Genomic DNA, 14,587 nt, shown 5'->3' on the forward strand with positions numbered 1-14,587 from the left:
AGTCTTGTGAATTTCAGGGCATGTCTGCTGTAACACTGCTTTTTATCATCCCAGTATCAGCGCTGATACTTCTCAGACTCCTGTCTCTAATATTAATAGCACAGTGCTATACTGTTTGGCCTTGTTGGGGAGGGAGAAGTTTTTTTCAACCCTCTGAGGGTCCCTGGCTAGATCTGAAGATGAAACTCACAATGAAACATGAATAGGGAAAAAGCAGACACATTTTATTGAATCTTTACATATGCAGCCTACACAAGGCAACTAAGTTGCCTTCAACTCAAAATAATTTTATGTCTAAGAGGCATATATTGTGACATACTCTGGTTTCCATTGGCCCTTTTCATCTTTTATTAAATCTAACTTCTAGAGTAATGGATTTTTGGAGCCTGTTTTTCCACATTAGCACAAATATAAGTTTTGAATGGATGTGTGGATGATATTGTTATAACTTATAACACACTATGTAATTAGCAGTAAATCTTAAAATAAGGGGATAATATCTACCAAAATCAGGGGCTTCCCAGGTAGCTCAGTGGTTAAGAATCTGCCTGCTAAACAGGAGATGCAGGAGTCTTGGATTCAATCCGTAGGTCAGGAGGATCCCCTGGAGGAGGCCATGGCAACCCACTCCAGTATTCTTGTCTGGAAAATCCCATGGACAGAGGAGCCTGGTAGAGCTATAGTCCATGGGGTTGTAAAAGACTTGGACATGGTACTTAGCTACTAAACAAAAACAATCTACCAAAATCAGATGGAGAAGTTCAAGTGCATGTAAAAAGCAGGGTAGTTTGCCTAGTACCAACAATGGACGCATGGTTTACTGACAAAGTTGTGTATAGTACATTATAGACCATGTTACGGTCTAGGATCAAAAATTACAGTTTACTTACTTGATCCAGCAATTTTGAAACTGTGTTTCTTGACTATTTTTTAATTTGAAGAGATTTGCATTACTTAAAATGTTGCTAGTAAATATTATGAGATCATTGTTGTTTAGTCGCTCAGTCACGTCTGATTCTTTTGTGACCCCGTGGAGCCCACCAGGCTCCTCTGTCCATAGGATTTCCCAGGCAAGAATACTAGAGTGGGTTGCCCTTTCCATCTCCAGGGGATCTTCCTGACCCAGGGATTGAATCCATGTCTCCTACATTGGCAGGAGGGTTCTTTACCACTGAGCCTCCCGGGAAGCCCACTGAGATCATTACATCCAGCTAACTGGTATTTGCATAGTTAAGATTCACATAGTGAGAGCAGTGCAGTATAATAGGCACAGAGGTCAGAGACTGAGCAAACCCAAGTTCACTGCAAAGACAAGTTGTTCTAAATAAATGTCTAAGTTCAACTGAGAGGATAGAGAGTTTTCAAACCATATCCCCTGTCTTCTGTTCCTTTAGTCTTTGGTATCCAGTTTTCTTGTATACTTACATCCCCCTAAAGCTGAATCTCTCTCCCATGGCTGCCGTTAAGTAATTTTATTTATTGACCTCTTGTTATGGCCCTGCTCCTTTTCTCCAATCACCTGACCACATCCTTCTAATTGCATTCTGGTGCTTTGCAAGTTTTCCTTGGGGAGCTCCATTTCTAATGAGGACCTTTAAACCAGACACATTGGAAGCTCGCTGTAGAAGAATATTGACTCAAGAAAACCACCCGTCAGCTCAGCAGCTGACCACCCCAACCTTCATGCGTCCTGCCAGCCGGAAAATGAGACATGCCCCTCAGTACAATTCTAAATTTATTTCCTTACCAGTGATTCTGGGATTCTGGTTGTTCACAAGTGATTTTGAAAATGATTGGGTGTCTTAGCTCAGTCTGTCATAACAGAATACCAGCGACTGGGCAGCTTAAAGGACAGAGATGTATTTCTCACGGTCCTGAAGTCTAGGATGTCTAAGACCAAGGTGCTGGTTTGATTCCATGAGTAAACTCCAGGAGTTGGTGATGGACAGGGAGGCCTGGCGTGCTGTGATTCATGGGGTCGCAATGAGTCGGACACGACTGAGCGACTGAACTGAACTGAACTGAAGGGCTCTGTTCCTGGCTTACAGATGGCCGCCTTCTTACGGTGTCTTTATGATGTCCTTTATTCTTTTCATGAACACACTGATTCCGTAATCAGGGCTGCACTCTCACGACCTCAACTAAATCTAATTACCTCCCTAAGTTCCCACCCCCAAATACCGTCATGTGGGCGTTTAGAGCTTCAGCTTATGAATTGGGGGAGCTCAAACATTCAGTCTGTCAGAATGGCCTTTTTGAAATGTATGCTTAAGGAGATTTTTGGAAAGTATAAAAACTTATGAACTTTAAGGTATTTTTATCAGTATTGTTACATTTTTTATTGGCAAGTTTTAAAACTTTTCCCCTGTTCCTTGGTTTCTAAGGAAACCACATTCTTTCTGAGCACTGTTCAGAAAAATAAATCACTGGTGCAATTTGGAATTTAAGAAGTGAAATATTAAATGGGCAGAAAATTGAGACCCTGACCCTACCTAGCACAGGAGTACCTTACACTTCAATTCTGATGCTTCAAATTGTGTTTTTTTAATTTTATTTATTTATTTGGCTGTACTGGGTCTTAGTCCTGGCACATGGGATCTGTGCTGGGACACACAGAGTCTTTTAGTTATGGCATGTGAATGAATTCTTAGTTGTGGCGTGTGGGATCTAGTTCCCTGACCAGGGATCGAACCTGGACCCCCTGCACTGGGAGTATGAAATCTTAGTCACTGACCACTAGGAAAGTCCCTGCATTGCTGAACTATCACAGAGAAAATATTATTCAATAGCTATTAATACCTTACATCCCATTGCAGAGAAGAGGACTTTGAGAGACTTGGAAGCAGGAAAGATTTGAGGGAGGAAAGAGATTTGGCAAATCACAGGTTACGGGGTGCTAAGGGTGGGGGTGGCGGTGGGGAGCATTGTTGCCCAAGGCCTTCAGGCACCTTGCAGAGTGTGTGAGTAGCAGCCCAGTGGTAGAACACTTGCTCAGCACCCTTATTGAAGGTGAGCCGATGTAGGGGGTGAGGAGGGGCATGGTCAAGAAGGACTTTTCCTCCTGCACCGCTTATGACGTCTTGATTGGCACCAACTGCACAGGGTGGCGGGCACCTGATGAGTGATGAATAAATGATCTGGTGAAGTGAATTGCCTCCAGGTGAATGCACCCAAGTCTACCCTACCCCCGGCAGCAATACATCTCCTGTAATACATTCTTGGACTCTGCAGAGTTTTTGCATTGAAACTCACTGGGAAGAAGAGTCTAGAAAAAAGGAAGAGTGGTGAGAACTTGATGTGAGTTGCTGAGATGGAATGTGAATGTCCTGGGGTTTGGGTTTACCCAAGGAGGGATCATTTAGACAGCGCAGTTGTCCAGCTGTACTTACTCCCCTGTTGTTTCTGTTTCTTTTCACTCTTTGAATTGCTTTTTTATTTTTCCTGAGTGTCTTTCTTCTTTTATCTAGATTGCTCAGTTTGCTTTGGAAATGAGACATTACCCAGGCTCAATGTGGCTCAGACTGATTATAAGTAATGGGAGAGACTCATACACAGGCCTTTTATAGCTGCAATTTTGTTTTATTAGTTCTTTAAAAAAGAACATTTCAGTGGCTCAGTTATTGAACATTAATTGCCTTGACTTGCAGAAAATGAATCACAGCTTCATGTGTTGGTGTATGTGTGTGTTACTGCTGGGGCCTGTCTTTTAAAGATGTAAAAGTTGTTTGTGAAACTTTCCTGATTTTGGTATTTCAAATATATCTTTTTCATTTTATTTTTGGGAAATGTGTTTTTCTTTTATTAAAATAGTGCTAATAAATCCCTTGAAGCTAATTTCCAAGATGGCTTAATTATCTTAACAAAATACTTTTTCTTTGAGAATCCTATAGTCTAAGAATTGAAGGCAGAGGTGTTAGTTGAATTGTTTCTGTTCAGGATTTTGCAGTTCTGTTACTTTGTGAAACTCAAAGCAGCATCAAATATCAGAGCTGAAAGGGACTCTGGAAGTTGTCCACCAGGGCCTTTTGACCTTTGGTGACCTAGGTCCCCTTTCGATAAATCCAAAAAATGGTTAATGCAATCTGAAACTCAAAGCAAATTAAAATGGAATATTTTCTCCCCCAAACCAAATTAAAACAATATGCTGGAGTGTCATTCTTCTACCTTTTTGTAATTCAAAAGTGGCTTTGACGTTCTGATGCATCTGAGGGAATGATTGACTAGATTAACTCCCTTATTTAATAGATGGAAAGACTGAGGTCCAAAGGTTCCCAGAGTCTTCATCTTCTCAGCATCTTAAGAGCAGATCTGGGTCAAGAAGCCTGACATCCTGTTGGCTGCTTGCTGTTTTGCTCACAAACACCCCCTCCCACCGCCCAGATCTTTAAGGCTACACTCACATGTGAGGGAGGCCTCCTCCCCAGCGTTGTCTCCCTATCACTGATGATTCTGGAAGGTTATTCTGACTTAATGTTGTCCCAGCGGGATGGAGCAAAGGCCAAGAGAGATTTCTCAGGCCTGCCTAGTCCATGGGTCCTAGTGTATTTTTATTCACTTTCTTTCCTTCTAGACCATCTGTGCCATCATGACATAGAAACACTTCCCTGGTATAACTTCTGGGGAATAAGGAGACAACATTTAAATCTGGAAATAGATTTATTTTTGAATTAGAATTTGAGTCTTTCACTATACTGAAAGGTCTTATTGATAGTTTTCCCTGAATAATTCAACATGTCTTTTTAAACGTATTCTGATTTGGGGACTTCCATGGTGGTCCAATGGCTAAGACTCCACGCTCAAATGCAGGTGGCCCAGGTTTGATTCCTGGTCAGGGAAGTAGGTCCCACATGCCACAAGATTGAAGATCCTGTGTGCTGCAACTAAGACCCGGTACAGTCAAAGAGATAAAGGATTTTTAAAATAAACAAAACATTAAAAAAAATAAACTTATACTGATTTGTTCTTTGTTTTTTTTAACAGTGTATCTGGTGGAGAGCTGTTTGACCGGATAGTGGAGAAAGGATTTTACACAGAGAAAGACGCTAGCACTCTGATCCGCCAGGTCTTGGATGCGGTCTACTATCTCCATAGAATGGGTATTGTCCACAGAGACCTCAAGGTGAGGCCATTGCTTAGCAACACTCTCCAACTGCTTTCCAACCCACAATGCACTGTCAGGAGAGGATTGGCTCCAGAGGAGGGTTGAGGTTGCCTTGATTTGGAATATGGGTGGAATGAATGGTGGGCTTTGCCTACTGTTAGTTGTCAGGGCCTTTGGGACCCAGAAATGGCTTAAAAGATGATAAAGATCAATGGGCCTGGCCATTGTTTGGGACATTTAATAACCATTTTGCATCAAAAGGGCCATGGGAGATGTAGGTTGTGTATTGGTTCAAGCTTGTCTAAAGTGTAATTTTGTTCAAGACATAGAGGCCATGAAGATCCTTTGCCCAGTGCAGTTCTTCAGGCTTTTCCCAATTCCAGCCCTGCTTAAGCACAACCCACTACATGGAAAAAAAAAAAAAAAATGGAGCGGCTGGTAGAGGAATGAGATGAGAGAGAAAGGAAATTGAAGATTATCAGGAAAGACAGATTAAATGACCTACAAGTACAGCCTCCTCTCTGTGTCCTGTCTGTTTCATTCTTATCTTTTCCCTACAATATTTAGGAATACTCAACCTTTACTAATAGCATTGAAGGATCTAGGCCTTGGTCACCTTGGCTCAAAGGTCCCAGTAGATGCCGAAGGGTAGGTATCATAGTAGCAAGAGTAAGCATCAAACATACCAATTTGAGGAACAGAAAAAATCGGTGTAATTGACCCGAAACTATAAAGTGGCTTCATTCTACAGTAGGTCCACGCCTAGCCCCCAGAGCTTACTGACCGGTCAATATGGAAACCCTACCCAGTACACATATGCACCTCTCCTGTCAAAAACACAGGGATTATATTGTACTGAAGCCATGCTGTTCACAACTATGGGCAGTCTAAATCAATGTAAAGAATAAATCATAAATGTGTTAAAACAGAATGTTAACATCTGCCCGTTATCTGATACTGGGTGTCAGGGTGTAAAATGGTATAGCTTTTTCTTTCATAGGGACTCACTGTAAAATTTTTTCTTCTTTTCTCCATGTTAATTATTTCCCAGTGACTGGAGTAGTAGCTCCCAAATGTTAGCCTACGTCAGACTTGTCTGCGTTTGTGCATGTTAAGTCCGACTCTGTGCAACCCCATGGACTGTAGTCCACCAGGCTCCTCTGTCCATGGGATTCTCCAGGCAAGAATACTGGAGTGGGTTGCCATGCCCTCCTCCAGGGGATCCTCCTGACCCAGGGATTGAACCTGCATCTTTTATGTCTCCTGCATCGGCAGGCAGGTTCTTTACCACTAGCGAAGACTTATCTGCACGGCTGGTGAGAAACAGATTCCTGGCCCTCCCCCAGAGGTTCTGACCCTGAGGGTCTGCAGCAGGGCTTGGGAACTTGCATTTCTAAGGGGTTTACAGGTGACATTGATGTTGGTCTGGGAACTACACTTGGAGAACCACTGGATGAGGGTATTTGAGGACGTTGATGGAGTTCTTACAGCCTTTGTAGGCTTCTTGATGGGTGAAATGGGCTGTGAGCACCAGTAGGTGACCTTCAGGACGTTGGGGGTCCTTCAGAGGGCCAGGTGAGGGCTCTGTAAGGCCACATGGCCCCTCCATACCAAGCAGCGGAGCCTCCTCTGCTCACTTGTGTTCTCACCAAATGCCGATTCTGTGTTCTAGACCTTGGCAGGCAACTCTTCCTAAACAAGTTAGTTTGGTGACTGTGAAGATGTGATATGATGGTCAAGTTGTCTGTACTCACTGGAAATCCAGTCTAAGCAAATAGGCCATTTCCTAGATGGGCGATGTCTATTTCCCCTTAGAAAGACAGATTGGCTGCATGGGAGATAGGAGTTTTTATATGCAGATAATGCTTTTGGAGAAGTACATATGTCTCCCAGCTGGTAGAGCTTTAAGATCACCAGGCTTATCACTGTGGCAAGAACATTACCATTTTAAGACAATTTTGTGATCTCTTTACAGAGGCACAAAGAAGTTTTATGTATGTGGAAGAAGTCGGGGTTCAGAAGTTAAACTTTCATAAACCTCTAAAAAATTTAACTTTGTGATCTAGGCCAGGGAAATAGAGGATTTTACAGTTGGATTAATTTAAGATTAGGTGGCTTCCCTGGTCGCTCAGTGGTAAAGAATCTGCCTGCGAATGCAGGAGACACAAATTCGATCCCTGATTCAGGAAGATCCCACATGCTGCGGAGCAACTAAGCCCCCACACCACAGCTCCTGAGCCTGAGTGCTGCAGCTGTTGAAGCCCTTCCGCCTTAGAGCCCCATGCTCTGCGAGAAGAGAAGCCACCTCGGGGGGAAGCCCACGCATCGCAACTAGAGAATAGTCCTCCTTGCAGCAACTGGAGAAAAGCCCATGTAGCAACAACACAGCCAAAAATAAATAAATAAAATTTTTTTAAAGAGATTAGTGCACAACTTAGGATACTACTCAGCCCCCACATATGAACATACCTCTTCCTCCCTTCAGAAAGGCATTCCTGTGTCTTCTTGCCCGAGGAAGCTACTGAAGATCCTCAGTTGCCCTTTTTTCAAAGCAAGAGAAGTGTCTTTGCTGCCTCCTCCTATTAGGGAGGGGCTGCACTGTTGGCCTTTGGAGCTGGATCATTCTTTGTTGGGGGAGGTTTTCCCATTCACGGGGACATGTTTAGCAGCATCCCTGGTCCCTGCCCATGAGACACCTGTTCAGTTCAGTTCAGTCGCTCAGTCGTCTCCGACTCTTTGCGACCCCAGGAATCGCAGCACACCAGGCCTCCCTGTCCATCATAAACTCCTGGAGTTTACTCAAACTCATGCCCATCAAGTCGGTGATACCATCCAGCCATCGCATCCTCTGTCGTCCCCTTCTCCTCCTGCTCCCAACCCCTCCCAGCATCAGGGTCTTTTCCAATGAGTCAACTCTTCGCATGAGGTGGCCAAATTATTGGAGTTTCAGCTTCAGCATCAGTCCTTCCAATGAACACCCAGGACTTATCTCCTTCAGGATGGACTGGTTGGATCTCCTTGCAGTCCAAGGGACTCTCAAGAGTCTTCTCCAACACCATAGTTCAAAAGCATCAATTTTTCAGTGCTCAGCTTTCTTTGCAGTCCAACTCTCACATCCATACAGGACCACTGGAAAAACCATAGCCTTGACCAGGCGGACGCCTGTACCACTCCTGAAATTTCAGTTCAGTTCAGTTCAGTCGCTCAGTCGTGTCCGACTCTTTGCGACCCCATGAATCGCAGCACACCAGGCCTCCGTATCCAGCACCAACTCCTGGAGTTTACCCAAACTCATGTCCATCGAGAGTCGGTGATGCCATCCAGCCGTCTCATCCTCTGTCTCCCCCTTCTCCTCCTGCCCCTAATCCCTCCCAGCATCAGGGTCTTTTCCAATGAGTCAACTCTTCACATGAGGTGGCCAAAGGATTGGAGTTTCAGCTTCAGCATCAGTCCTTCCAGTGAACACCCAGGACTGATCTCCTTTAGGATGGACTGGTTGGATGGAACTCCTTGCAATCCAAAGGACTCTCAAGAGTCTTCTCCGATACCACAGTTCAAAAGCATCAATTCTTTGGCGCTCAGCTTTCTTCACAGTCCAACTCTCACATCCATACATGACCACTGGGGAAAAACCATAGCCTTGACTAGATGGACCTTTGCTGGCAAAGTAATGTCTCTGCTTTTTAATATGCTATCAAGGTTGGTCATAACTTTTCTTCCAAGGAGTAAGCATCTTTTAATTTCATGGCTGCAGTCACCATCTGCAGTGATTTTGGAGCCAAAAAAATAAAGTCTGACACTGTTTTCACTGTTTCCCCATCTATTTCCCATGAAGTGATGGGACCAGATGCCATGATCTTAGTTTTATGAATGCTGAGCTTTAAGCCAACTTTTTCACTCTCCTCTTTCACTTTCATCAAGAGGCTTTTTAGTTCCTCTTCACCTTCTACCATAAGGGTGGTGTCATCTGCATATCTGAGGTTATTGATATTTCTCCCAGCAATCTTGATGCCAGCTTATGCTTCTTCCAGCCCAGCGTTTCTCATGCTGTACTCTGCATATAAGTTAAATAAGCAGAGTGACAATGTACAGCCTTGATGTACTCCTTTTCCTATTTGGAACCAGTCTGTTGTTCCATGTCCAGTTCTAACTGTTGCTTCCTGACCTGCATATAGGTTTCTCTAAGAGGCAGGTTAGGTGGTCTGGTATTCCCATCTCTTTCAGAATTTTCCACAGTTTATTGTGATCCACACAGTCAAAGGCTTTGGCATAGTCAGTAAAGCAGAGTAGATGTTTTTCTGGAACTCTCTTGCTTTTTCGATGATCCAGCAGATGTTGGCAATTTGATCTCTGGTTCCTCTGCCTTTTCTAAAACCAGTTTGAACATCTGGAAGTTCACAGTTCATGTATTGCTGAAGCCTAGCTTGCAGAATTTTGAGCATTACTTTACTTGAGTGTGAGATGAGTGCAATTGTGTGGTAGTTTGAGCATTCTTTGGCATTGCCTTTCTTTGGGATTGAAACAAAAACTGACCGTTTCCAGTCCTGTGGCCACTGCTGAGTTTTCCAAATTTGCTGGCATATTGAGTGCAGCACTTTCACAGCATCATCTTTCAGGATTTGAAATAGTTCAACTGGAATTCCATCACATCCACTAGCTTTGTGCATAGTGATGCTTCCTAAGGTCCACTTGACTTCGCATTCCAGGATGTCTGGCTCTCGGTGAGTGATCACACCATCATGATTATCTGGGTCGTGAAGATCTTTTTTGTACAGTTCTTCTGTGTATTCTTGCCACCTCTTAATATCTTCTGCTTCTGTTACCATTTCTGCTTCCCTACCATTTCTGTCCTTTATTGAGCCTATCTTTGCATGAAATGTTCCCTTGGTATCTCTAATTTTCTTGAAGAGATCTCTAGTCTTTCCCATTCTGTTGTTTTCCTCTATTTCTTTGCATTGATCACTGAGGAAGGCTTTCTTATCTCTCCTGGCTATTCTTTGGAACTCTGCATTCAAATGGGAATATCTTTCCTTTTTTTCTTTGTTTTTCGCTTCTCTTCTTTTCATAGTTATTTGTAAGGCCTCAGACAACCATTTTGCTTTTTTGCATTTCTTTTCCATGGGGATGGTCTTGATCCCTGTCTCCTGCACAAGGTCACAAACCTCCGTCTGTAGTTCATCAGGCACTCTGTCTATCAGATCTAGTCCCTTAAATCTATTTCTCACTTCCACTGTATAATCATAAGGGATTTGATTTAGGTCATACCTGAATGGTCTAGTGGTTTTCCCTACTTTCTTCAATTTAAGTCTGAATTTGGCAATAAGGAGTTCATGATCTGAGCCACAGTCTGCTCCTAGTCTTGTTTTTGCTGACTGTATAGAGCTTCTCCATCTTTAGCTACAAAGAGTATAATCAGTCTGATTTCGGTGTTGACCATCTGGTGATGTCCAGGTGTAGAATCTTCTCTTGTGTTGTTGGAAGAGGGTGTTTGCTATGACCAGTGCGTTCTCTTGGCAAAACTCTATTAGCCTTTGCCCTGCTTCATTCTGTACTCCAAGGCCAAATTTGCCTGTTACTTCAGGTGTTTCTTGACGTCCTACTTTTGCATTCCAGTCCACTATAATGAAAAGGACATCTTTTTTGGGTGTTAGTTCTAAAAGATCTTATAGGTCCTCATAGAACCATTCAACTTCAGCTTCTTCAGCGTTACTGGTTAGGGCATAGGCTTGGATTACCATGATATTAAATGGTTTGCCTTGGAAACAAACAGAGATCATTCTGTCATTTTTGAGATTGCATCCAACTACTGCATTTTGGACTCTTTTGTTGACCACGATGGCTATTCCATTTCTTCTAAGGGATTCCTGCCCACAGTAGTAGACATAATGGTCATCTGAGTTAAATTCACCCATTCCAGTCCATTTTAGTTCTGTGATTCCTAGAATGTTGACGTTCACTCTTGCCATCTCCTGTTTGACCACTTTCAATTTGCCTTGATTCATGGACCTAACGTTCCAGGTTCCTATGCAATATTGCTCTTTACAGCATCGGACCTTGCTTCCATCACCAGTCACATCCACAACTGGGTATTGTTTTTGCTCTGGCTCCATCCCTTCATTCTTTCTGGAGTTACTTCTCCACTCATCTCCAGGAGCATATTGGGCAACTACCGACCTGGGAGTTCCTCTTTCAGTATCCTATCTTTTTGCCTCTTCATACTGTTCATGGGGTTCTCAAAGCAAGCATACTGAAGTGATTTGCCATTCCCTTCTCCAGTGGACCACATTCTGTCAGACCTCTCCACCATGACCCAACTGTCTTGGGTGGCCCCACAGGGCATGGCTTATTTTCATTGAAGTAGACAAGACTGTGGTCCTTGTGATCAGATTGGCTAGTTTTCTGTGATTATGGTTTTAGTGTGTCTGCCCTCTGATGCCCTCTTGCAACACCTACTGTCTTACGTGGGTTTCTCTTACCTTGGACGTGGGGTATCTCTTCACAGCTGCTCCAGCAAAGCGCAGCTGCTGCTCCTCACCTTGGACGAGGTCGCCCCTCCTGACCTTGAACGTGGAGCAGCTCTTCTAGGCCCTCCTGTGCTCATGCATCCGCCTCTCCTCCTGAAGTTCAGACTGCCAGAAATGTCTCTCAGCATTGCCAGGTGTCCCCTGGCGGGGTGAAAGCTATCACTGGATTCAGAGTATGATTGTATGTAACATGAACTCTACAGGAAATGTTGATTCAGATCTTTTAAAAACTTACATGAACAAGGGTTGGAATTGACATCCCAAGTCATGTGTTGGCCACCAGGTGTCTTGCAAACATGCCATGAAATGCAGAAGAATAATCTTTTAGGTGAGTCCTGGGCCTTGTAGGACCCCAGGCAGGATTGTAAGATCCCCTCTGTCCCCCAATCATCCCATCACCCCAGCCTTCCTTCTGCCAGACGGGGGCCTCCACCCACATTATCCCTGAGCCCATCTTCTCTCCCACTTTCTTCTCTGTTCCCCTTACTCCCCCCCTCCACCATGAAAAGTCTTGCTGTCTTTACTAAATCTTGAGACAATTAAAAGTATTGACCTAACCTGAGAATGACCAGCTGATTGAATCCTTGTCAGTAGTTGTCCTTCAGAAGAGCCATTTATTGATCCAAATGCATCTCCTGTAGGAAAAAGGTGTAAGTAGAGATTCTGGGCTGTTAGGCCATCTCCTGCCTGGATGCAGGCTTGTCTAGGAGCATGAGATCCTTGACAGCTGCAGAAGCACTGTCAGGGATAGGAAGTTTTAAAATCAGAAACTTAAAAAAAAAAAAAAAACTCTCTGCCCCCATGACTGGATTCTTACTCTTCACCAAATGCTAATCCCTAAACATTCAGAGAAGCCACTTGCACTATTTGGTTAGATTGTTTCCCTCTGTTTTCTGAGCATTATTGTTTCCACTATTGATTGGCCCATTTTATTCTAGTTTAAAACTCACTGAAAACATCCACAAATAATACATTTGATTTTCTTCTAATCTCATGCTTTGTCCACAGGATTAATGTTCTTGTGGTTGATAAATGCTGTTCCTTTTTATCTTGTTATTTTGGGTGAAGGGTAGTATTTTGGGGGGATTCTGTTAAAGGAAAAATAAATTGGTTCTGACACATGTTCAAATGGTAAGGAACATTTTATTCAAGACTCCTGCCAGAGGGACATCGCATTAGGGGAGAGAGTTGGGCTCCACTCCAAGTTCAGCAAGGACACATGAGGATGTATAACCATTGAGCAGAGTGAAGGGTCATGGATGGAAAATTACTAATAGGATACGGCAAGGGTAGAGGGGTTCTTGCTCAACAGCTCCTTAGGGCTCCATAAGCCCCTCCCCCATTTTTTGCCAGGAACAACCAAGTTTCCCAGTTTTCCAGAAGATGCCATGCAGATGAAGTTTCATCGTCTCCCAGTTTGCCCCAGGGTTGTCGCCCTTAAGCCCCTCCCACGTAGATACCCCGAAGGTGTCACTGACATGCAGATCTGGAGTGAAGACAAAGTTATAATCAGACCTTTGCCGCATGTGGGGAATTACTGCTTCCTGAACTCTGACATTTACAGTCGGGGAAGCACAGGAGGAGCCATCACTCCGTGTTCTACAGAAACGCAAGCAGAGGCTTTGAGTTCTTCAGGGCACGTGGCTAGAAAGTTCTGGATCTTCCACATCAATGCATTCCAGGATGACCTCCCTCTGCTTCCCAGGAAGCAGAGTGCACAGGCGTCAGCTGGCTCAGGAAAGGAGGGTGTGCAATGCATGTGCAGAGCTGCAGGACTCAGGAGGTTTCCGAGATCCGGGAGAGAGACTCTTAGGTCAGAGGCAGGATGCTGACAAGGATCAGGAAAAAAGAAACCACAGAACACCTGCAAAAGCAGCGTTCTTTCTGGGAACCTCCTTTCCCCCAACCCAGCAAACGAATTGACAAGTCTGGAAGGCATCTACTTTCTAGTTGCTTCATATATACTTCATTTTTTTTAATTAGAGAAAATACTAATAAGGGAAATGGATTCACATTTCTTGAAAATCCATAAATGCCCCAATACTAGGTAAGGCCCCCACATTGCTTTCATTAAACACTGCTTTTCTTCAGGTATTTACTGTGTCTAAAGCTCAAGTCTGTCCTTCCATTGTCATTAAGTTTTGGTGAGTTGGTGAGGCTCCCACAATTAACCCAGCTATCAACATAGTTTGTACATTTTTTTTTTTTCTACTTTTCTTTCTAGCCTGAGAACCTGTTGTACTACAGTCAAGATGAGGAGTCCAAAATCATGATCAGCGACTTTGGATTGTCCAAAATGGAAGGCAAAGGAGACGTGATGTCTACAGCGTGTGGGACCCCAGGCTATGTCGGTAAGGACGTTGCGTGTGTATTTTCCCATTTGTCAGCCTGATCGCTTGTCTTTAGCATTTGAGCCTGGCACCTGCCTTTGTTTCCCTTGAGGGAGGAATAAAAAGATCGAGAGACACTGGAACAAGCTTAAAGGGATGTGGTTTTCCCTGAAACCTTCCCCAGAAATCCTGTTTGATTTGGGTGTGAGCCTGCATGGAGGCCAGGAATTGATTTGGGTCAGTTCCCTGTTTCTAAGACCAGAAATACAGCACATGTATCTATGTTTTCAAATATTTACAGTGACACGTTGAGACAGCAGTAAGGCGCAGACACATACAAAACATTTAAATGCTGATATAAGCACAGATAGAAAGAAAAGATTAATCAGAGGAGTCTGGTTCAAACCTTGACCAAGTCACTCTCTTGGGCTATCCGCTAATCCTGACCTGTCCTGGAGAAGCCAAGAATTAAAAATTTTTCCTACAATCAGAACCCCAGATCCTTTGTCCCAAACACAGCAGAATGCAGAAAAGGTTGTGGCAGATCTGAGCACTCAAATACAGAGAATCCTCTTCCATCTTCTGGGGGCCTGGAGAAAGGCCATTGGAGCTGTGTATGAAGTTAGACTTCA

General features: G+C 43.7%; 1 protein-coding gene across 3 annotated transcripts in view; it reads left to right on the top strand.

Moving 5' to 3' along the window:
- The window catches only part of CAMK1D (calcium/calmodulin dependent protein kinase ID), a 387,831-nt gene that overhangs the window by 316,936 nt on the left and 56,308 nt on the right, over nucleotides 1-14,587 (top strand). For all 3 annotated transcript variants that reach the window (XM_043883877.1, XM_043883876.1, XM_043883878.1), the window contains exons 4-5: nucleotides 4,981-5,119; nucleotides 13,850-13,976. In XM_043883877.1, the coding sequence (XP_043739812.1) occupies nucleotides 4,981-5,119; nucleotides 13,850-13,976 (266 nt within the window). The remainder of the gene's footprint in view (nucleotides 1-4,980; nucleotides 5,120-13,849; nucleotides 13,977-14,587) is intronic.

The sequence above is a fragment of the Cervus elaphus genome, chromosome 23 (genome assembly GCF_910594005.1).
Source record: "Cervus elaphus chromosome 23, mCerEla1.1, whole genome shotgun sequence".
Lineage (NCBI taxonomy): Eukaryota > Metazoa > Chordata > Mammalia > Artiodactyla > Cervidae > Cervus > Cervus elaphus.